This window comes from Chlamydomonas reinhardtii, chromosome 7 (assembly GCF_000002595.2).
Source record: "Chlamydomonas reinhardtii strain CC-503 cw92 mt+ chromosome 7, whole genome shotgun sequence".
Lineage (NCBI taxonomy): Eukaryota > Viridiplantae > Chlorophyta > Chlorophyceae > Chlamydomonadales > Chlamydomonadaceae > Chlamydomonas > Chlamydomonas reinhardtii.
The window spans coordinates 4,910,460-4,930,483 of record NC_057010.1 but is presented as its reverse complement, the minus strand read 5'-3'; the positions used below and the strand labels follow the sequence as shown (position 1 = coordinate 4,930,483).

The 20,024-nt window shown below is 62.7% G+C and overlaps 5 protein-coding genes across 7 annotated transcripts in view; 3 read left to right on the top strand and 2 right to left on the bottom strand.

Moving 5' to 3' along the window:
• Positions 1 to 34: 34 nt before the first annotated feature.
• CHLRE_07g346450v5 (uncharacterized protein) lies at positions 35 to 2,798 on the bottom strand. Its single transcript, XM_043064470.1, has 6 exons — positions 2,655 to 2,798; positions 2,203 to 2,389; positions 1,786 to 1,898; positions 1,403 to 1,447; positions 1,100 to 1,201; positions 35 to 963 (listed from the first exon to the last, which is right to left on the bottom strand). The coding sequence occupies exons 1-6, from the start codon at positions 2,682 to 2,684 to the stop codon at positions 862 to 864; spliced, it is 579 nt and encodes a 192-aa protein (XP_042923038.1). The 5' UTR covers positions 2,685 to 2,798; the 3' UTR covers positions 35 to 861.
• Positions 2,799 to 2,928: 130 nt separating this feature from the next.
• On the top strand, positions 2,929 to 9,454 carry CHLRE_07g346418v5 (uncharacterized protein). Its single transcript, XM_043064469.1, has 12 exons — positions 2,929 to 3,296; positions 3,720 to 3,888; positions 4,187 to 4,300; positions 4,575 to 4,679; positions 5,048 to 5,141; positions 5,467 to 5,533; positions 5,737 to 6,324; positions 6,565 to 6,701; positions 7,014 to 7,126; positions 7,386 to 7,518; positions 7,817 to 8,616; positions 8,909 to 9,454. The coding sequence occupies exons 1-12, from the start codon at positions 3,056 to 3,058 to the stop codon at positions 9,090 to 9,092; spliced, it is 2,745 nt and encodes a 914-aa protein (XP_042923037.1). The 5' UTR covers positions 2,929 to 3,055; the 3' UTR covers positions 9,093 to 9,454.
• A 54-nt stretch (positions 9,455 to 9,508) lies between these two features.
• CHLRE_07g346400v5 (uncharacterized protein) lies at positions 9,509 to 13,564 on the top strand. Its single transcript, XM_043064468.1, has 8 exons — positions 9,509 to 9,839; positions 10,224 to 10,342; positions 10,534 to 10,635; positions 11,065 to 11,165; positions 11,355 to 11,405; positions 11,579 to 11,714; positions 12,150 to 12,227; positions 12,571 to 13,564. The coding sequence occupies exons 1-8, from the start codon at positions 9,584 to 9,586 to the stop codon at positions 12,961 to 12,963; spliced, it is 1,236 nt and encodes a 411-aa protein (XP_042923036.1). The 5' UTR covers positions 9,509 to 9,583; the 3' UTR covers positions 12,964 to 13,564.
• Positions 13,565 to 13,668: 104 nt separating this feature from the next.
• Positions 13,669 to 18,611, top strand: CHLRE_07g346350v5 (uncharacterized protein). 2 transcript variants are annotated; one of them, XM_043064467.1, is made up of 10 exons: positions 13,669 to 13,836; positions 13,938 to 13,992; positions 14,641 to 14,761; positions 15,037 to 15,113; positions 15,303 to 15,429; positions 15,655 to 15,744; positions 16,460 to 16,570; positions 16,799 to 16,878; positions 17,351 to 17,504; positions 17,768 to 18,611. In XM_043064467.1, exons 3-10 carry the CDS (start codon positions 14,663 to 14,665, stop codon positions 17,825 to 17,827), a joined length of 798 nt encoding a protein of 265 aa, XP_042923035.1. In that variant the 5' UTR covers positions 13,669 to 13,836; positions 13,938 to 13,992; positions 14,641 to 14,662; the 3' UTR covers positions 17,828 to 18,611. The 2 variants fall into 2 exon arrangements, with proteins under 2 accessions (XP_042923035.1, XP_001692560.2); XM_001692508.2 differs by lacking the exon at positions 15,655 to 15,744.
• Positions 18,612 to 18,616: 5 nt separating this feature from the next.
• Positions 18,617 to 20,024, bottom strand: part of CHLRE_07g346317v5 (uncharacterized protein) — a 6,622-nt gene continuing 5,214 nt past the window's right edge. For both annotated transcript variants that reach the window (XM_043064465.1, XM_043064466.1), the window contains exons 11-13: positions 19,887 to 19,987; positions 19,579 to 19,642; positions 18,617 to 19,230 (exon numbers count right to left, since the gene is read on the bottom strand). In XM_043064465.1, the coding sequence (XP_042923033.1) occupies positions 19,132 to 19,230; positions 19,579 to 19,642; positions 19,887 to 19,987 (264 nt within the window). In that variant the 3' untranslated portion in view covers positions 18,617 to 19,131. The remainder of the gene's footprint in view (positions 19,231 to 19,578; positions 19,643 to 19,886; positions 19,988 to 20,024) is intronic.

Sequence of the window (20,024 nt, the reverse complement as noted above, 5' to 3'; positions counted from 1 at the left end):
AACGCAAGGTATTATGTGGATTGTAACATATTATGTACCAGGATTGTTACAGGGTGCTTCGCGCCAAGAAAGCTTGTCCAGATCAACTCTTCACCATCCGTTGCATCCTCGAGCATCCATCCCAGTCCTGCTGCCGCATAAGCGCAGGTACTGTAAGTGGCGATAAAGACTGCAGCGATATAAAGTCCAGGCTCAGCGCTCATTTCCCCACGTTTGACCCCTAACGCTCACATTCGTGGATATGTCCCGCGTGTCGACACCTGAACACACGTCCCTTCAATTCCCATTCAATCCTAAGGGATTGCTGCTGTTTCAGCACGCTCAGAAGCACCACACTGGGCCAATATGTAAGAACTGCACACCTCACAACAGTCACAAGTGTGATGCCGCCGATCCTTGCACGCGGCGCCAACACACACGGCGTGGGCATATGCGCGCGCTCCCGTGCGCACGTTTGCACCCGTCCGTAGGAATTTCCATGCCTGCCTAGACATAAATTGTGCAATCCCTGCTCCTCCCCGCCAGCCAGCCGTGTCCTCCACATCCAGTGGAGCTGTGAAGGTGCTGCAGGAGTCCACACCCCGACTGACCGACTGTGGCTGACTCCTTCGCACGGCACTCGTACGGCTCTGCCAGTCTGTCCGCCTCCGTACAACCTTCACTTTGGTCCTGACTCCTTGGCAGCAGCCCATGCTGCCGCATCCCCAGCCGCTGCTACTGCCACCGCTGATAGATGCCATGGCTACTGCCGCTGCTGCCAACAATACTGCCAACCTGCCGCCGCTGCTGCTGGTGCCCCTCCTCCTGCGGCTGCCAATCTGCCACTGCTACTGCCGCTCCGTGCTGCTGCTACTGCCGCTGCTACTGCGCCTTGATCCGGAACTCCTCCACCACCTTGCCGCCGATGATGTGCTCCTGCAGAATGCGTTCCAGCACCTCGGGCGTGCAGCTGTGGTAGTAGACCTGCATGGGGCCGAGTGAATTCCACACAATGTGGGACCTTTCGAGCATTTGGGGGTGATAAAAACTGAGGTGAACTGCAATGATGATGATGGAATACCATTAAACTTTCTTATGACACACAAGCACACGCACGCGCCTGCTCCGGGTAGACCACCGCCACGGGCCCCATGGCGCACACGCGCAGGCAGTTGGCCTTGGTGCGCCAGAACGGCACCTCGCCGCCCTCCAGCCCCAGCTCCTGCGGGGGCGCCGTGGTGGTGCGTGGTTGTGCGGTTGAGCTCATCATCACACATTCAGGTCGGACGCTTGACGTAAGTAGAATGCCAAGCTGACAAACCTTTCCCCTTGTGCGTTCCCAAGACACGTACCGTACACACCACACACACACACACACACAGACACACACACACACACACACACACACACACACGCATCGTACCTTACACCGCTTCTTCAGGTAGTCCCAACTCTTGATGCCGTCCGCCTGGGGGCGCGTGCAACAAGGCCCAACGAAATGCGTGGGCAGCGGGCGGTAGTTGAAACGCGTACGAGGATGCCTGTGTGCACGCTACACGTGCCACACTGCACCACAGGCACACACCCTCCCCCTCCCCAGAACACACACCCGTACCAACAATCCTTCAAACCCGTCCCCCCACAGCTTCCCCACCTCCCCCTCTTCAGCTGTCTTCGTACCCTGACGTGCCCGGCCGCCTTCGCCTCCCTCCGCCTGCTCCCACCTCCACCCCCCTGTCCTCCTCTAGTTCAGTTTGGTTTAGCTTTGGCTGGTTCTTACAGACGCCCCTCCCCAAGTGCCCTCACCTTGCTGCAGCACTTGGCCACTGTCTGGTCGGAGCACAGGAACAGGTGGCGGCCGGGTGTGGCCAGTCGCAGGCTGGCAGCCATTCGACGCATGGCGGCCTCGCCCACCGGGCCTGTGTGTGTGTGAGAGGGCGTGCGTGGGAAAGAGAAACAAGAACAACACACGTGTGTGCTTGTGTGGAAGCAGAGAGGAAAGGAGGGAAGTTGCGTGCTGGGGGAGGGTCGCACGTCGCATGGCGCACGTCAGTGCGTTGCACGCCACACGTTGGCGCGTTGCGGCAGTACCCCTCGTGGAGTGACAATGCAGGCATCATGCTTGCGGAGTACATGTTGCGCGTGGATTGTACGCGCCACCGACGCCCCCACTGGCAACCACGCCACCCGCTGCCAGCCTGCCACAACGCCGCCCCCACCCACCGGTGACGGTACTGTAGTCGGTTGAATCCCCCGCGGGGCTGGAGCCGGCCTCGCCTGGGGCCGTGGCGGCGGGCAGCGGCGGCAGCCGCAGCCGCAGCCGCAGCTGCTGCGTGGCTGCTCGCGGCAGCGGCGCGGCCGCCACTGCGTGCAGGCCGCTGGTGTAGCCGCCCGCTAGTCGTCGGCACGCCTGCGGCAGATGCCGTGTGGGAAGCGGACGTCGTGCATGCGGGAGCGGCGGGAGCGGCTGCGGGCTTGCGCTCGGGCGGCAGAGAGCGCCAGGGCAGCTGGGTAGCCCTATCTAGGGCCCGCCCCGCTGAAACCCCCTTGTTTATACATGCGCATGACGGTCGAATGCATTCTGTCATGCTTCAGCATGCGCCTTGTGCTAACAGGAAGCGCCCTGCCGCAGAATCGCGTCACTTGCGTGCACTTGCTGACATCAACACACGCACCTTCGTCGCCCGGCCGCTACAGACTTGCATTTTGGCTATATGCAGCACACGAGATGATGCAAAAGGAGTACAAGGCGCGAAAGAGCTTTCCCCAAAAACTTGCTGCCCAACAAACGCGCCTGGTTTCAAGAGCAGTAATTTTGTTTTGTAAGTCAGTGTGCGTCTATATACAGCGTAACATGTGGGCAGCAATTAGCCCTCGACTCTCGATCATGTTGAAATCCAGCAGCTTGCCGAAACTTGGGCGGTTATTGACATACTAGATGTATGCACAGTAAATTGAACGCATTGAAGCTATCAGGTACAACGAACCGTCTGTAAGCAGCAAAACCGAACTTGCATTTCGACCTTGACTGCCCGAATCGGCACCCAGGACACGTGTGCCGCTTAAGCTTACACACATGCCACCTTCTAAGAAGAAGGGCGGCAAGGCGCCCAAGGAGCCGGCCGCCGATGGAGCTCCTGTGTCGGCAGCGTCGGCACCCGCGCGGGCTCGCAGCTCGCTAGCCGAGTTTGAGGAGTGGATGACTAAGGCAGGCATCACGTGGGACACCTCCGTCATCTCGCTGCGGGCGGGCGACGGCGACGCGGCGGGGAAGGCGCAGCCCGCCACCCCAGAGGCGCCGTGGGCGGTGTACGCAGGTGTGTGTTTGTGCTCGTGTGAGCCGCTGTTGCGCCGGGCCGCGCGAGCACCAAACGCATACAGACAGTGACAGCAAATTTGTGTCTACCCATACACATGCACGCGCGGATGACACCCGCACAGTTCCCAGGCTTGGCACTTTGGCAGCATGCGCTGCGCCCGCCTGCCAACCTAGGCCCGCAACCCGCAGCCCAGCCACTGCTCCCAGTGCTCGCCTCACCACCTCGGGCCCAACTCCCCTGACCACAACACACGGCCCCCAGTCCTCCTCCCCGCACATCCCACACCACAAACCCCGCGTCCTCCTTCTCCCTCCCATGTTCAACTGCGAATGAAACTAACAATCCCCGCCCCCTTTACCCGCCCCCCACCAAAACACACACGCCACACCACACGCCACGCCACACGCCACGCCACGCCAGTCACGGACGTGCCGACCGGCCACGTGCTGGCCACGCTGCCGCGCGGCGCCGTGCTGAGCGCCGCCAGCTGCGGCCTGCGCGACGTGCTGCGTGCTGAGCGGCTGGGCGGCGGGCTGGCGCTGGTGGCGGCGGTTATGTACGAGGCTGCGCGCGGGCCGGCCAGCAAGTGGTGAGGTGGAAGGAGGGAGGAGGGAGGTGGCAGAAGGGAGCAGGGAGGTGGGGGGTTGCAAACATGGTTGGAAAAGTGGTACAGGATGCACTGAAGACTGCAGACGAAGTCGTTACTAAATAAGGGGAGGGGGAAGGGAGAAGGGGAGTAGTCGCAAGGGGGTGACAGAGGCGGGAGGGCGGGACTTTCGTAGCAGTAGCGGCTCGATTGTGTATTTGTGTGCAGGCAATCTGCACACGACCCTGCACACCCGGTGCTGACCCCGTACCCCGCTTGTGCCCTCCTGATGTGCACACAGGCACGGCTACCTGCGCAGCCTGCCGGCGCGTGAGTACCTGCCGGTGTTCTGGAGCGCGCGGCAGCTGCAGCAGCTGGCGGGGACAGACCTGGCGGACAAGGCCGAGGAGGACAGGTGCGGATGGGAGGGGTACATGTGTGTGTGGGGGGGGGGGGTTGTAAATACCAGCCCAAACTAAACCAAAACCAACGGAAACGGGGGGGAGGGGGCTAGGAAAGCAGCAGGAGAAATGCATGGCGGCGGCTGGGGGCACGTGCCTTCTACACCACACGCACACACACATATTCGCAACACGCCCCCCGCTGGTCTGGGTCTACCCCCGCCACACCTACATACACACAGACACACAGACACATTTACATGCACACACAATTTCACCCCGATGCAGAGCCAGCATGGCCGCCGACTTCTCCACCCACCTGGCGCCGCTGCTGTCGCGCTACCCGGGCCGGCTGGGACACCTGGCGGCGGGGTGGAGCCTGGAGGCGTTCATGTGAGGGGGGGAGGGAGGAAGGGGAGGGCGTGTGTGTGTGTGTGTGTGTGTTAAACAAAAACAAACGGAACAATTCCGCCATGTGTGTGTGTGCGTATATTTTTATCTATGCATGCTGGCAAGCCATGCATGTGTGGATTGGTGTCGTGGGTGTTTGTGTGCGAGGGGCGCAATGAGGCTCGGTACAAGGCACACACTAAACAGAACAGGCTGCTCCCTCGTTGCGTGTCACCCACCTCTGCCTCCCTCATCACTGCCCCCATCACCACCTCCTCTCCCCTCCCCAGACGATTCCTTGACTGTTGCGACCGATTCCATCGGGCCCGGGCACATAACCCCACCCAACCCCTACCCCCACGCCCGCCCAGGCACGCTGCCTCCTGGGTGGCCAGCCGCGCCTTCTACGTGGACGACACACACGGCGACGCGCTGGTGCCGCTGGCGGACGTGTTCAACCACAAGGTGTGGGGGGGGAGCGGGAGGAGGCGGGGGAGAGCGGGCACAGGAGAGGACACAGGGGATGGGGTTTGCGGGGTTGAGGCCCGCACGGGGAGAGATCGGGGGCGAGGTGAGAGGCAGGGTGGGTGCGGAAACTGAGGAGAGGACGGCATGGTGATTGTAAATCGCGCCTTCGAAGAAGCAAGTCCTGTGTGCTGTGTGCTGCGCATGTGCTGCGTTGCTCATGCGTGCTTCGGCACTGCCCGTGCCTGGATCCCTCACCAACCCACCCACCCATACGCACACCACCTCTACCCACCCCTCCACCCCCTCCACCCACGCCGTGCAGGCTGCCCGCGTGGACCTGGGGGAAGGCAGCGGCTGGTCGGCGGGCTTCGTGGTGGCGGAGCAGGAGGGTGCGTGCCGCCCGTGTGTGTATGTGTGTGTGCGTGTGTATGTGTGTGGTGTATATATGTGTGTGTAAAACAAAGTGTGTGCCGTTGGGAATGGGAGTCACAGGCACGCACACAATGGACAGAGCAGACGCAGCACCCCGCGCCTGTTTGTACAAATCGCCTATTTGCTGCTGCGGTGGCTCCCGCTGTGTCTACCGCCGCAGATGCCAAGCGGATGCAAAAGAAGATGAAGCGCGCGAGGGAGGAGCAGGAGCAGCAGGAGGCGGGCACGGAGGGGGAGGAGGAGGGAGAGGGCGAGGATGAAGACATGGAGGAGGAGGGAGACAGCGAGGGCGGCGAGGGCGACAGTGATGACGAGGAGGAGGAGGACGAGGAGGGGGAAGGTGAAGAGGAGGAGGAGGATGGGGAGGATGGGGAGGATGGGGAGGAGCAGGGGGAGAAGAATGGGAAGAAGAAGAGGGTAAAACCCACACACGAGGAGTTGGACAGGCCCCAGCCAGACGACGGACCGGATGCCTGGCCGCCGCCGCCGCCACCACCTCCCTCGACCTCCTCCCGGCCTGCGACCGCCGCCGCCGTGGCGACACCGCGCGCAGAGGGCGCGGCGGCGGCAGTAGCAGCTGTGGGGCTGGAGGGGGCGGCGGCGCGGGTGGCGGCGGTGCAGGGGCTGGGCATTTCGGAGCACGTGCGTGGGCGCTGGCGGCTGCTGGCGGAGCGGGCGGTGGCCGTGGGCGGCGGCGCAGGCCGCAATCTGCACCTGGACATTGGCATCTGCGCCGGCGAGCGAGGAGGTGGGGTGCTTGCGAGGGAGGGAGGGGCTGGGTACCGATGTAGGTCGACAATCTCTTCATGCCTGGGCCGGCTGATGCCGTAGGCTGCATGGCGGTCATACATGGCGGCGGCGCCTCACGCCCGCCGTCACCTAGGCATGCCACCTAGGCGTGCGAGAGCAGCAAGGCCGATTCTGCGATCCTATAAAACATTTCTTCAGGGGATGCAACGGGTATCGCACAAAACGCACACGCACACAGGCGTTGAGCTGCTGGACATCGTGGCCGCACAGCCGCTGGCGGGCGGTACGGAGGTGTACAACACGTACGGCGAGCACAGCAACGCCGAGCTGGTCAACAAGTACGGATTCGCACTGCCGTACAACGCCTTCGACGAGGTGACGGGGGGTTCTGCGGGGCTTTTTTGAGGGGGCTTTGGGGGCTGGCACCATTCCCAAACAGGATCCAGAGACTCGAAGACGCCTGGGGGTGGGTGTTGTACGGGTGACATCCTGTCATTATGACACGGATGGGCACCGCCTGGGAGCTGGGGGGGGGGTGTGCACGTGTGGCGGGGCTGCCAGCGCTTACCGGTTTACACATGGTTTCCAGCACCACCCGCAACCGCAACCCATACCGCCACCACCCGCAACCACCACCACCACCACCAACACCAACACCAACACGAACACCACCGCCACCACATGCAGATCCTGCTGGACAAGGGCGCCGTGCTGGAGGCGGCCGAGCAGCTGCTGGCGGCGGCGGCTGGCGGCGGCAAGAAGGCGCTGAAGCGACGCACCCAGTTCTTGGAGAAGTTCAGGTGAGGGGGTCAGTCGGCTGCCAGCGGGCCCACCGGCCACCGCTTCGGCAGCTTTGCTCAACGGGCCTGGATCTTTCTTCGCCCTCGTCCTTCGCTCTTCCCCCTCCTTGTTTTGGGTTAGTTTGGGCTGGTCTTTACAACCCCTCTTCCCCCTTCCCCCTGCCTTCCCCACCTGCCTCTCCCTCCCCACCTGCCCCTCCTCAAAACCCCATCCTCCTCCCTCCCCACCTGCCCCCCCCCCACACACACATTGTCACAGCGACCTGCTGTCGGCGGAGGACGAGCCCTGGCTGCTGCTGCCGCCCCGCCACGTCAACACGGCCGGCTGGGCGGCGCTGCGGGTGCTGGCGGCAACTGAGGCAGAGCTGGGCGGCTGGGCCGGCGGCATGGAGGTGAGGGGTGGGTGATGGTGGTGGTGAGGAGGAGGAGGAGGAGGAGGAGGAGGAGGAGGGGGAGGAGGGGGAGGAGGAGGAGTGGGATCTGGTGGTTGTGAGGTCTTGGGGGCGCAGCCGTTGTGGCTTTGGCAAGTGATACAACAGAAACCCCCTTCGGGGATAACTGGGGACAGGGGTTGACACACTAGGAGGTGTCTGATGCGGTGCACATACGGTACCGATGGGAATGACTGGTCCGGGTGTGTTGTTTTGTTGTGCGTGTGATTTGTTGTGTTGTTATTACTTGGACGCACAGGACGTCACGGCGCCGCTGCGGGAGGCGCACGAGCAGGAGCAGCAGGCGGCGGCGGCGGCGGCGGCAGCAGCAGCGGGGCGGGGCGTGAAGCGCTCGGCAGCCGAGGCGGCGGAGGGTGCCGCAGGCGAGGAGGCGGCGCAGGCGGAGGACGGCGGCAAGCAGCAGCCGCAGCCGCAGCAGCCGGCGGCTAAGCGCGCGAAAGGCGCAGACGGCGCCGCGGCCAACACGGCTAAGGCCGGCAAGGGCGACAAGGGCGAAGAACAGAAGGAGGGCGAGGACGAGCTGGAGGATGGTGGCGAGGACGAAGAGGAGAAGGAGGAGGAGGAGGAGGACGAGGAGGGCGATGGGCTACCAGGCGATGTGGCAATCCCCGCCTTCGCCACCGCCCTGCCGCCAGCAGAGGCCTCGGCAGCCGCCGCCTCCGGCGGCGCCAAGGGGAAGGGCAAGGGCAAGGCGGCGGCAGCGGCGGCGGCGGCAGCGGCGGCAGCTGGGGACAAGAAGAAGAAGGGTGCCAAGGGCGCGAAAGGCGCAAAGGGCCCGGAGGCGGCGGCGGCGGAGGAGCCGGAGGGCGGCGGCGGCGGCGGGGATGGGCTGTGGAGCGAGGGCATGAGGCGGCTGCTGCTGCGTGCGGTGGAGGCGCGGCTGCAGTGCTACCCCACCACACTGCAGCAGGACGAGCAAGAGCTGGCGGCGGCGGCGGAGGGCGGCGCGGCGGCGGCGGAGGAGGAGGAGGAGGAGGAGGAGGAGGCGGCCAAGAGCAAGGCCAAGGGCAAGGGCAAGAAGAAGGATGCAGACAACGGGTGCGTGTTGCAAAGGAGGAGGGGAGGGGAGATGGGAGGGGAGATGGGGGAGTTGGGCTGGCACGCGTGGCAGGGGGGGCGGCAAGCTCATGTTTTTACCCGGGTGGGGAGTGGCCACACGCCGTCCAGTCGTTCGCAAGCCCTACTGCAGCGCACGTGTAGCAATTGGTCGATTACCGGTACTTCCTGGCAACCAGGTCCCATCGGGGTCTGCAACCAAGCTCAGAGCCCGCCTGCCACCTGCAATTTGACCGCCCACTGTCCACTGCCCACTCCCTGGCCCAATGTGCAGTGGCGCTGGCGGCGGTGGCGCGCACAGCTGCTCGCCCGCGGAGGCGGCCGCCGCCCGGAGCTGTGCGCTGTGGCTGCGACTGGGCGAGAAGAGGCTGCTGGCCGAGGTGGCGGCGGCGCTGCGGGGCGGCGGCGAGGGCGTGGGCGCGGGGGCGGGGGCGGGGGCGGCGGCTAGCAAGGTGTGATGAGGTCATGTGTGTGTATGGGCTGGGCCTGTGGGCTGTAGGGCGTTGGGCCTTTGGTGCAGCTGTCGACATACAAGATCTGCGCGCCGGTCTCGGGGCCGAAGGAGTGAAAGGACAGCTGCAGTTGTTGTGGCTTGGGACACGCGAAGGCCGATGGTTTACAGTTGGTTGGCCTGGCTCCAAACCGTGAGCAACAAAATATGTGATTCACTGGCACAGCTGCATCTAATCAAACTCAAAAGCTGCGTTGGCATTCATAGTTTACGGACAACGGGCTGTGTGAGCTAGGACACAGTTTTGTCTCCTTATCGATCCTCCAATATTCTTGATCTACTTACCGAGCTTTCTGTTTAATGCGGTGCACGCTGCTGAGACGCCAACCACAGCCCTGCAACTCGATTTCGTGCGGGCAATTTCCATCGCCACGTCGCTCTCGCCGCGCGCAGCGCCCCGCCGCTCCTTCGTCGTCGCTATCACAACAGCCTCTCACTATGACCACAGAAGCCGATCGACCGCAGGCCGAGCCGATCGCGTCCCTCGACGCCGGCTCGGCGCCTGTGCCTCAGCCCCCATCTTGTGCGACCCCTGCGCCTCAGCGTACTGCCGGCGTCCACACTTCCTCGCGCTTCCCGCCGCCTCCACCCTCCGATCCCCTGATCCAAACAATCCATCTGTCAGACATCCTGCCGGTGGTGCGATGCGTCAATCCCGTGGAGGCGCAGTTCGTACACAAACATGTGTTCTTCGGTGAGGCGCCGTGAGGCGTTTGGAGGGTGTTTGGGTGGGACAAGCATGAAGCCGTTCGCGATGAGGCGAATGTGCGGGGCAAGCGGCGGAGAGGTCGGGGAAAAGGGGGGGCGAGCGGCGTAGAGGGCGGGGTGCGGCGCGTGAAAAGGAGGGCGGTGGTTTTGGTCAACGGTTTCAGCAAGGGAACCGAAAATCTCTGGGCTCGGCGCGGTGGTGGTCCTGTGGGGCAGGAGGAGAGGCCGGAGTTGCGGCGTGTGAGTGCTTGGACAGGAGGGTCACCGTGCCGTAATCTGTACCACAACCACCACCCCCACAACCACCACCACGGCACCACCTCACCGCTCCCTCGCTTCCCTTCCCTCCCTGCGCTGCCCCCCCCCCCAGGCCGCATCGGCGGCTACGGCCTGAAGCAGCTGGGGCTGTGTGTGCGGCCGGGCGATACCGTGGTGGACGTGGGCAGCAACATCGGCAACTTCGCAATGTGGCTGCTGAAGGAGCTGCAGGTAGGCTTGTGTGTGTGTGTGTGTGTGTGTGTGTGTGTGTGTGTGTGTGTGTGTGTGTGTCATCAGGCTTTGTCGCGAGCTGCATCTGCGTGTTTCTCTTGTTCCTGGTCACCGCTGCCCCCACCCCCCACCCCCCATCGTGTTCCACCCCTCGCCCAACCCGCCACCCAACCCACCCACCCCCCACACAGGGTGACGTGCGGCTGGTGGTGGTGGAGCCTGTGCCGCCACTGGCCGCCTGCCTGGCCGCAAACGTGCAGCAGTACTCGGTGCCGGGCCTCACACACGCCTCGGTGCGTGCATGTGTGTGTGTATGTTTGTGCATGTGTGCGTGTGTGTGTGTGCATGTGTGTGTGTGCGTGTGTGTGTGTGCGCGTGTGTGTGTGTGTGCATGTGTGTGTGTGTGTGTGCATGTGTGCGTGTATGTGTGTGTGTGTGTGTGTGTGTGTGTGTGTGTGTGTGTGTGTGTGTGTGTGTGTGTGTGTGTGTGTGTTGGGAGAACCCAATGCGGCGGGGGGGGCCGAAAAGTAGTCGCGCGAGGGCTGGACAGGGAGCCGGGGCGGCCGGGCATCGTGACGCAGCCGCTACAGCCGCGCTACGTTGTTATGACGATCCGCGAAACACAGTCCAGGGTAATGATTAGAGCTCGGTACCATGGAAAACGCACACCTTCTTGCTGACTGTGTGTGCGGTCGTGTGCCACGTGGTGCTGCATGAGTCAGGTGGTAAACGCCGGCTGCACCAGCCCCGACAAGTCCGGCCGCCCCGCCCTTCTGAGCTTCAACCCCGGATACACACTGCTGTCCACAGCCGACCGCTTCAGGTGCGGCTGTTTGTGTGGCGCGCGATGGAGGGAAACATGCTGCCACGGTCTTACCATGTGCGGTATGCGCATACGGTGTTCTACCTTATGCGCGCAATTCGTCTTCCTGGACGCACAGCCTCACCTCACCCTGGTGTGTTCCTTCCTGTGTGCCCTCTGACACTTCCATCCTCTTCCCCCTGCTTGCAGCGGCCAGGAACTCGACGTGATGGCGGCGGGTCTGCAGCGCTACACCGGCAGGTGGGCGGCAGCACCACACACACACACACACACACACACACACACACACACACACACACACATACACTGTCTTTGCGCAACGTTTTCCTTGTGCTCTTAACACACACATGCACATGCACACGCAACCACACAAACGTCAACCCCGTCGTCTTTCACTCTCCCCCACCACACAGGGAGGACCGTTCGGAGCTGGAGGGGGTGGTGCAGTCGCACCTGGCGGGTCCGGAGGTGCGGGAGGTGGCGGCGGCCATGGCCTGCCTCAGCCAGGTGCTGGAGGCGGAGCGGCGCCCCGGGCTGGAGCTGCAGCAGGTGATGAGGGGCGGCGGCGGGGGCGGCGGGGCGGCGGGGCGGCCGGGGCGGCGGGAGGGAAGGGGGTGAGACCTTTCTCAATATGGGCGGCGCGGGCGGGGCCGGAGGGAGAGGCGGATGAGAGGACTGGTGGGGTGCAACAGAGGCACCACACGCAGGCACCGTGTGGATTGCATCGGGTGCAATCGCCACGCACGGGAATGGCCTGCAGCTGGTGTGCGTGTGAGGGGGGGGGGCGGTTGTGTGCCTGGGCCCAATGAAAGAGTCCCTTTATCAGGGGGGCGCTCGACGCCGGGCGTGTCTTGGGACCGTGGCCAGGTCCCACACAGACGTGCTCACCGCCTGACCCTTGTTTTCTTGACTGTGCGTGGCGTGCTTAAGCATGGCCGCCTTTTGTGCCGTTTCTTGTGCCGTTTCGTGTGCCCTTCTAAGCAGATTGACTTGCTCAAGATTGATGCGGTCAAATCGGAGTGGGACATCCTGCAGGGTATCTCAGACACCGACTGGGCCCGGGTGCGTATCGGGGCCGGGGGGGCGGGGCGGGGCACGGGTATGGGTATGGGCCAAGGGGGTGGGGCTGGCCCAGTGGGTCTGGCCCTCAAACAAACTCGCTGATTGAATCAATCCTGCCCGCACCCTCAACCCATCTCCATCTCCGCCCAGTCACTATCCCCACACACGCACCAGTGTTGACCAAGGCGTCGCCCCTTCCCCTTGCACTTTCAATTCAACACACGCTCTTTCTCCCCCCAAGTTTCGCTTGGTTTGGTTTGCTTTGGTTTGGGCTCGTATTTACAACCCCCACCCTTCCCGCTTTCCTGACGCTGCTTTCCTAACACGCACGCTCGCCACACAGGTCCGGCAGGCGGTGATCGAGGTGCATCTAGGCGGCGACGTCTCGCGACTGGACAAGGTGGTTAACCTGCTCAAGGCCAAGGGCTTTGCCAACGTGCGCACCGGCTGGCCCGGCACGCCCACCTTCCTGGCCTACAAGCAGTACGGCATGATGAAGGCGTCCGCGTCCGCACGCGACGCGGCAGCGCTGGCGGCGTCAGTCACGGCGCCTACGGATGGGGCAGGGAAGCAGGGGGCTGGGAAGGAGGGGGCTGGGAAGGAGGGGGCTGGGAGGGAGGGCGTGGCGGCGGGGGCGGGGGCGGCTCCGCCGCTGGAGCTGCCCGCGCTGCCGCCGCCGCCGCCGCCGTCTGCGGATGAGCATCTGTTGTGTGCGGTGTATGCCACCCGCAGTTAGCAGGTAGGGGTCGGGTCCAGAGCAGCGACGCAGGGATAGTTGTGCTGTATTTGAAGCAGCAGCAGCAGTAGCAGTGGCAGCAGCACGCAGAAGCAGAAGCAGCAACAGCATGCAACTGTGTAATGTGTGCGTGTGTGTGTCCGGTTCCGCCAGTACCTAGACCCTGCATGTCATGGAAAGCGGGCGGGCGCGCGCGGCACAACCGTGCGTATCATGTGGCGCGATTGTGTGCTCCTTTTGTTGCTGTGCGGACACAAGAATTTTGGAGAGGAATGCTTTATTGCTTGTGTTGCCCTAGGAAGAGTCGCGAGACACGTGGGCCAGTGTCGTATAGGGGATGGTGTGGGAGCTGAAGAGCTCGAGGCCGCGAGGGCCGATTGCGCGAGCAGGCGCGTGGGGAAATAAAGAGGCCGCCGCCGTGTGTGCGTGCCGCCGCTTTACATGTGTTGACGCTACGTGCGGTGAGCTGAGCGCTAGTACGCATGCATAATTAATTAATGAGTTTAAACAGGCATCAGGCATTGGAGGCCAGGAATGGGAGCGAGGTTTTCTTGCAGCAAGTGTGAGACGGAAGGCGCGGTGTGGCGAGTCCGGACATGCCGGAAGTTGGTGCGACGTGCCCCGTGTGTTGATGCGGTGGTGGCCGAGTGCTGGCACCTGCGTGCACTGCGCAAGCATTTTTATATAATCGCCGCCGAATCCTATATATTTAATAACGCTCAAGCGCTTGTCACGGCCTAGTTGACTCAAAGCAACGCCCTCTGCCGAAACCGCATTCGACCGCTCTTTTCGTCGCTCGCATGGACCTGCCACCAGAGCTCGTTGAGAGGGCTGCCCAGGAGCTAAATGAGACGTCGGAGACTCGCGCAGCAGGTCGGGAAAGTCCTCGAAACCTACTTGCTTGCCTCGGATGTCCGAGCTTGCAGCTGCTCGCGACTGTCTTGCTGACCGGCCGTCGCTGTCCCGCCGCATAGGCTTGAAAGCACTGCTGGATTACTATGAGGCTCACCCGGAGCAGCGGCCGCACCGGTGAGACCCTTACGGCCGCTCTGCTGGGCGTAGCATAGTAAAACGGTGCTGCCAGCAGTTGACTGCGTGCGCGGCTCTTGATGAAACCTCCTCACCCGCAAAACAGCCCATCGGCCCGACGCGAGGCTTCATGTCAGCTAGCGTGCATCACACACCTCTATCCCACTTGTGAATGTGAATGTGCGTGAGAGGGGGCCAGGGCGTGGGGGTGGAGGCGGGATGACGTACGGGGGTTGGCGTGCGGGGGTACTGGGGCGCAGCTTGCGGAGAAGCGCAGACCGCGGCCCATGACGACCCATGTTGAAGTGTTGAACGGGCATGCGTGCACACGCCAACACGCGCGCATCCTCCTGAGCTGTACGCATCACGGCACAGCGCGGCGGGCGGGGGGGGGGAGTTACAGCTGCAGCCCCAGCTGCGGCCACAGTTGCACGGCTCGTTGTCTGGGGATGCAGGCACGTATCCAAGTACTCGTTTCCGCCGTGCTACCCACCTACCCTTCCCAATCCCTCCTTCAAGGCTTCAATCCGGTTTAGTTTGGGCTGGTATCTACAACCCTCCCTACACCCTACTATTTTTGGGCTGAGCCCCCCCCCTTCACTTCTTAATCAATCATGAGTGTACCCCCGCCCCCCCCCGCACGCGCAGCACGGACGCGCCCTACCTGATCATGTTTCTGCGCCACGCCAAGTTTGACCCGGTCAAAGCCCGGGGCCGGCTGGCCGCCATGGAGCGATGGCTGGCGGATTGCCGCGACGAGATTGGCGATGTGAGTAGTAGTCGGGTCAGCTTTGGGCTGCGGGGGGGGGGACGGCGGGGCGGCGGCTTGGTCTCCTTGGATCTCTGTTGGGGGAGGGGCAACGGCAGGGGCAAGGAGGTGCGTATGGCAGAGAACACAAGGGAAGAAACACGCAGGACTGGAGTACGGCGTTCGGTGTGTGTTCGTGTGTTGGAGGACATGTGTTTGCGGGGTTGCGCTGCGTGCGTTCGTTCGTATGTGAAACGGCCGTGCATGCATGTGTGTGTGTGTGTGTGTGTGTGCAGGTGACGGCGCTGCGTGGCGAGCAGTTCCGGGCCATGTACGAGGAGGGCTGGATCGGGATATTGCCCAGTGACCGCAGGTGGGCTCGTGCGGCGGGGGTGGTACGGGCGTAGTGGTAGTAGTGCCGCTACTGTCACGTTGCGTCGGGTTGAGAAGAAAGAAAGAGAGGAGAGGGTAAGGATGTGCTTACAGGGAAACACACACACACACACACACACACACACACACACACACACACACACACACACACACACACACACCACTGCAGGACCCGGGACGGTGCGGTCATCACGCTGCTGCTGCCGGGCATGATGAAACCCATGGCCGACCCCGCCCTGCTGCTGAGGTGGAACCTGTGGGTGCTCTGCCGCGCCGTACACGACCCATACATACAGGTGGGCGGACGTGCGGACGTATGTTGGGAAGCAAGGGGGAAGGTGTCATGTCCATCATTCCCACACACGCCTCCTTTCCTTCCCACACACGCCTCCTTTCCTTCCAAACCCAAATCGCCCGTTCTGACAGCACGCCCCCGCACACACGCCCCCGCACACACGCTCCTTCACACTCCCACGCCCCCGCACACACGCTCCTTCACACACACACACACACACACAAAGGGCTGGGATGGTGTTGACGCCACTCACCCCATCCTGGCGGTGGTGAACGGTGAAATGCTGTGCGCGATGCCGCAAGCTATGGAGCTGGAGGCTTGAAAGGGATCAGCCCTTAGGAGAAGCGCGTGAGCACTAACATGAGCCACTGAAGCAGTGGCATACGAGAGGGTCAGCGGGGGAGCTTAGTGGGCAGGCGAAGGGTCTTTTGTTTTACGCCCGTGGGAGCAGGGCCAGGTTTGCGGGGTTTTAATGCCTGAGAGGGTGTATTGGGTGCTGCAACACCCCGGGTCTTACGGCCTGGACCGGCCTAGTGGCCAGACGCGTTTGTGGCTGCCATTAGGCATTGTCTGCCCTTGCGTCGAGAGCTGGTTAGGTTGCGGTTGAGGTCGTGCAGGCTGCCGGGTCGTAGGACTCAGCCCCGCAGCCACTGTGGTCGTGCTTTCGCGTGCTGTCGCGTGCTGCGTGTTTTGTTATGTTTGCTGTTTTTTGTCTTCTGCCCGCCTGGTTTTTAAGAGGTAGCTCGCCCGCTGGGTCTGAGGTTGTTACACCGGTAGTAATTCCGCAAGGATTACTGGCGCGGTGAAGGGTCGGAGTGCGTTGCCCTGTGGACTCCAGAGCTGGTTGCGCTCTGCCGGGGAAACGCCAGGTCACGGCAGCCCTCGATTGAGAGCCCTGTCGTTGGTTATACCAGATACACGATTCACGTGATCTGGCAGAATAACCGTGGAAACCGTAGTCACACACACACACACACACACACTCCTACACACACACACACACCTACACACACACACACGCGCGCGCGCAGGTGTGCGGCCAGGTGGTTGTGGAGTCGTTCCGGGACTTCAGTGTGCTGCAGTCTCTGCGGCTGCAGCAGTTGCCGCACGCCATCATGAAGAAGAACTTCAAGTTCGCGCAGGTGGGCCATCACGCACCGCGTTGCCAGTCAGCAAATGAACGGAGCGAGCGAGGGTGCGGCCGCCGCCGCCTACCCGCGTGTATGACCCGCGTCTGCGTCTGCAACGCACTGGTGGTCTGGCGGGGGCCGGGGGGACTGCTGCATTGATTGGATAAATTGGAGTAAAGCACACACGCACACACACGCTGCCGCTCGAATGCCGCTGTTGCCGCTCTGCTGCCGCTGCAGGAGTGCATGCCGTTCCGCATGCGCGGCATCTGGCTGGTGTGGCAGCCCAAGTGGATCAGCTTCATGTTTGCCATTGCAAAGTGAGTGCCGTCTCAGACCAGAGTGACGCGTATTTACCCAACGCACAGACGGAGCCGCCGCGGCGGGACCCCTCCACCCTCCAGTGTCTTGCCTGTCTCTTGGTGGCACGCACACACGCACGAATGCGTTGGTCCAAATCACCACGCCCGCATGCGTACCACGTGTGTGTGTGTGTGTGTGTGTGTGTGTGTGTGTGTGTGTGTGTGTGTGTGTGTGTGTGTGTGTGTGTGTGTGTGTGTGTGTATTGAAGGGCACATGTGTGTGTGTGTGTGTCGTGACCCACGTGCCAATGCACCACACGGGGTGGGGGCGTTCCCCATGTTGAGTTCGCCTGACTCCTACGTCCCAGCTCCCACCCCTGTCCTTCCTACCTCCACCTACCTCCCACCTGCCTCCCACACCCACCTCCCACACCCAACTCCCACACCCAACTCCCACACCCAACTCCCACACCCAACTCCTGCCCGACAGGCCCTTCCTGAGCGCCAAGCTGCGCGCCCGTGTGCGCATGTTCGGCAGCGACCTGCCGTCACTGCACCAGCTGGTGGACCCGGACGTGCTGCCGGCGGAGTTCGGCGGCAGCAGCACCGACACAGGCATGCACTGGTTCGAGGCGCAGGTCAAGGTGCGTGCGTGAGCGCCGGCGGCGCTCTAGGGCTGCTGCTGGGTTAGAGCTGCAGCTGCTTCACGTCGCTGGCTGTGATGATGCTAGCTGGTATGGTCGTCTAGGGCCGTGCTGGCGGTGTTGCGTTGATTTACGAAGCTGGATTGGGGGTTTCCTCTTGATACTGTCAGCTCGATTTGCCAGATTGCCGGCTCCATGTGCCCATGGGTGGCCTACCGCGCTGTGCATGCTGTGCTGTGCCGCGCTGCTGCTTGCTTGTGCAGGCGGAGGCGGCGGAGCTGCGGGCCCTCGACGCAGCGGCGGCGGCGGCGAGCACTGAGTAGCTGGGGCGGGCGGGCGGGGCAGCGGTGCGGCCCAGAAGAGTTGGGTGTGAGGAAGTGGTCATCAAGTTGGGTATGGGGATATTGTTATTGGGAGCAGCGATGACGTAGTGTGTGATTTGGATTGCGGCCCTGTGGCCTGAGGGCAACGCCCAGCGCATGCATGGGGAGTGACACATGGCTAATGCGCCTTGCTGTGGACGCTGGGCATTCAGGGGCATAAGCAGTGGGCATTGGACACTTGTTCTGTGGTTCCTAATCGTATGTGAGCGTGACTGGGCACATTTATTCTGGTTGCATGCATGCATTGGGGGTGGGGTGTATTGACGGCCACTCTGTTTGAGTTGAATATGACATGGACAGAGTTGCTGAGACTTAGTTCCTAGACGCACATGCTTATTTAGCTGCTGGCATTGGGAGACATGATGCCGGCAGGCAAACAAATGAGCCATCAACCCAGGAGATGGGGCAGGAATGCAGGATGGGGCGCACACCACAACACACGCATTAGACGGGATTGCTTATTTGCTTGTTAACACCCGTAGCTTTGGTTGAATACCGTACTTGCATTTTGGATGGAGCATTCTGCAGGGTACGGCAAAGGGACAGGGCTGACAGCTTGACAGGGCCACGCATTATTGCTGCACTCGGAATTTACACGGTAACGACGACTGGAAGAGGCGGACGCAGTTTGTTCGAGGCCTTGAAGGCGTTGGCGTGCTTTTACACAGGGCGGGGGCTGGCGGCAGTGTGGCACATAACTATGTGGATGTAAAAGCCCACCCTCTCCAGCGGACTGTCGTCACTGTCCAGCCATACCGTATGCGGGTCCACATACCGTGTGAGGATTTACTTTCCGTATGGCATAATGACTCCGGCACTAAAACTCACGAGCGAGCGCGGCAAGCGGGCCCAAATTGGCCACACAGTCCACCCAAAGAGTCAATTGTGCGAAATCAGCCAGCCCTACGCCCCAGGCCCGCGCGCCGCTGCGCCATGGTCACCCGCGGGCAGCGCTCCCATCCTAACCCCCGCTTCGCCACACAATACTACGCAACAACGCACTGCCATCTCACGCCTGCGCCCGAAGCTGCCACCAAACGGCCCCTATCCCTCACATCTCATGCCGACACCCAGCCACCTCGCCGCGCATCCGCCGCGTCCCACGGCACTCAAACTGCCACCCTGCCACCACTGTCGCAGCCATCCTTACGCGCAACGCCTGCCACCGCCGCCTTACCAGCCCCACCACCGCCTTGCCACCGCCACCCCTGCCAGCCCCACGCGCACCACCGCCACCGCCTCCGCTAGGCCAGCCCCTGCCGCCACGTGGACGGGTACATGGGCAGCGCCAGTATGTCTGACATGGCGAGGGGGCGGTCGCGGGGCAGGTCGGCCACCGTGGCCTGGGGGGGCAGGGGGCAGGAGGGGGAGGTGGGGTTGTAAATACCAAACCAACTAAAACAAGCGGAGCACAGTGGGGGATGAGGGGGTTGCAAATACCAGCCCAAGCTAAACCAAACCCAATGCAATGGAGCGAGGAGGAGAGCGTGGCTTGGAGAGCACAAGCAGGTGTGAGCGTGTGCGGTGAACAACGAAACCAGAGGCTCGCCCAATCGTGTGTGTGCATGTGTGTCTGTGTCTGTGTGTGTGGGATAGGATGTGTGTCCGAGTGCGATGTGTGGTGGATGGCGAGTCATGCAATGGCCAGATGACGGAAGACGGCGCACCCACACCTGCATGCATACACGCACCTGCATGTAGCCCTCCCCGAAAAGCTTGTTGTACTCGGTGATGGCCTTCTCGTAGAACAGCGCCCTGGTGTGTGTGTTTGTGTGTGTGTGTGTTTGTGTGTGTGTGTGTGTCAAATGCTGTAGGCCATTCGTAGGACAGGTGCCATGGGGCAGCAGGAGGAGGACGAACACGTACGGTACATATGCCCGTCCATCCCAGCCCCGTCCACCACTCCCCTCCCCTCCCCTCCCCTCCCCTCCCCTCCCCTCCCCTCCCCTCCCCTCCCCTCCCCTCCCCTCCCCTCCCCTCCCCTCCCGCCCCGCCGCACCTGGACCGCTGCGACAGGTAGGTGTAGGCGAAGCGCTGCGCCCGCTCCACAATGGCGGCGCACTTGGCCGCCTGGGACTTGAGCATCGCCTCCTTCACAACCTGGGAGTGGATGTGTGCGTGTGTGTGTGTGTGTGTG

Bases quoted from the DNA above. Each gene is read 5' to 3' on its own strand.
- CHLRE_07g346450v5 (XM_043064470.1), bottom strand. From the start codon at position 2,684: ATGCAAGTCTGTAGCGGCCGGGCGACGAAG. The intron at 1,899-2,202 runs GTGGGTGGGGGC...ACACACACACAG, and splicing joins CGACTACAGTACCGTCACCG to GCCCGGTGGGCGAGGCCGCC. The intron at 1,448-1,785 runs GTGAGGGCACTT...ACGCGCCCCCAG, and splicing joins TGGCCAAGTGCTGCAGCAAG to GCGGACGGCATCAAGAGTTG.
- CHLRE_07g346418v5 (XM_043064469.1), top strand. From the start codon at position 3,056: ATGCCACCTTCTAAGAAGAAGGGCGGCAAGGCGCCCAAGGAGCCGGCC. The intron at 4,301-4,574 runs GTGCGGATGGGA...ACCCCGATGCAG, and splicing joins GACAAGGCCGAGGAGGACAG to AGCCAGCATGGCCGCCGACT. The intron at 4,680-5,047 runs GTGAGGGGGGGA...ACGCCCGCCCAG, and splicing joins TGGAGCCTGGAGGCGTTCAT to GCACGCTGCCTCCTGGGTGG.
- CHLRE_07g346400v5 (XM_043064468.1), top strand. From the start codon at position 9,584: ATGACCACAGAAGCCGATCGACCGCAGGCCGAGCCGATCGCGTCCCTC. The intron at 10,636-11,064 runs GTGCGTGCATGT...TGCATGAGTCAG, and splicing joins CGGGCCTCACACACGCCTCG to GTGGTAAACGCCGGCTGCAC. The intron at 12,228-12,570 runs GTGCGTATCGGG...CTCGCCACACAG, and splicing joins CAGACACCGACTGGGCCCGG to GTCCGGCAGGCGGTGATCGA.
- CHLRE_07g346350v5 (XM_043064467.1), top strand. From the start codon at position 14,663: ATGTTTCTGCGCCACGCCAAGTTTGACCCGGTCAAAGCCCGGGGCCGG. The intron at 15,114-15,302 runs GTGGGCTCGTGC...ACACCACTGCAG, and splicing joins ATATTGCCCAGTGACCGCAG to GACCCGGGACGGTGCGGTCA. The intron at 15,745-16,459 runs GCTTGAAAGGGA...GCGCGCGCGCAG, and splicing joins CGCAAGCTATGGAGCTGGAG to GTGTGCGGCCAGGTGGTTGT.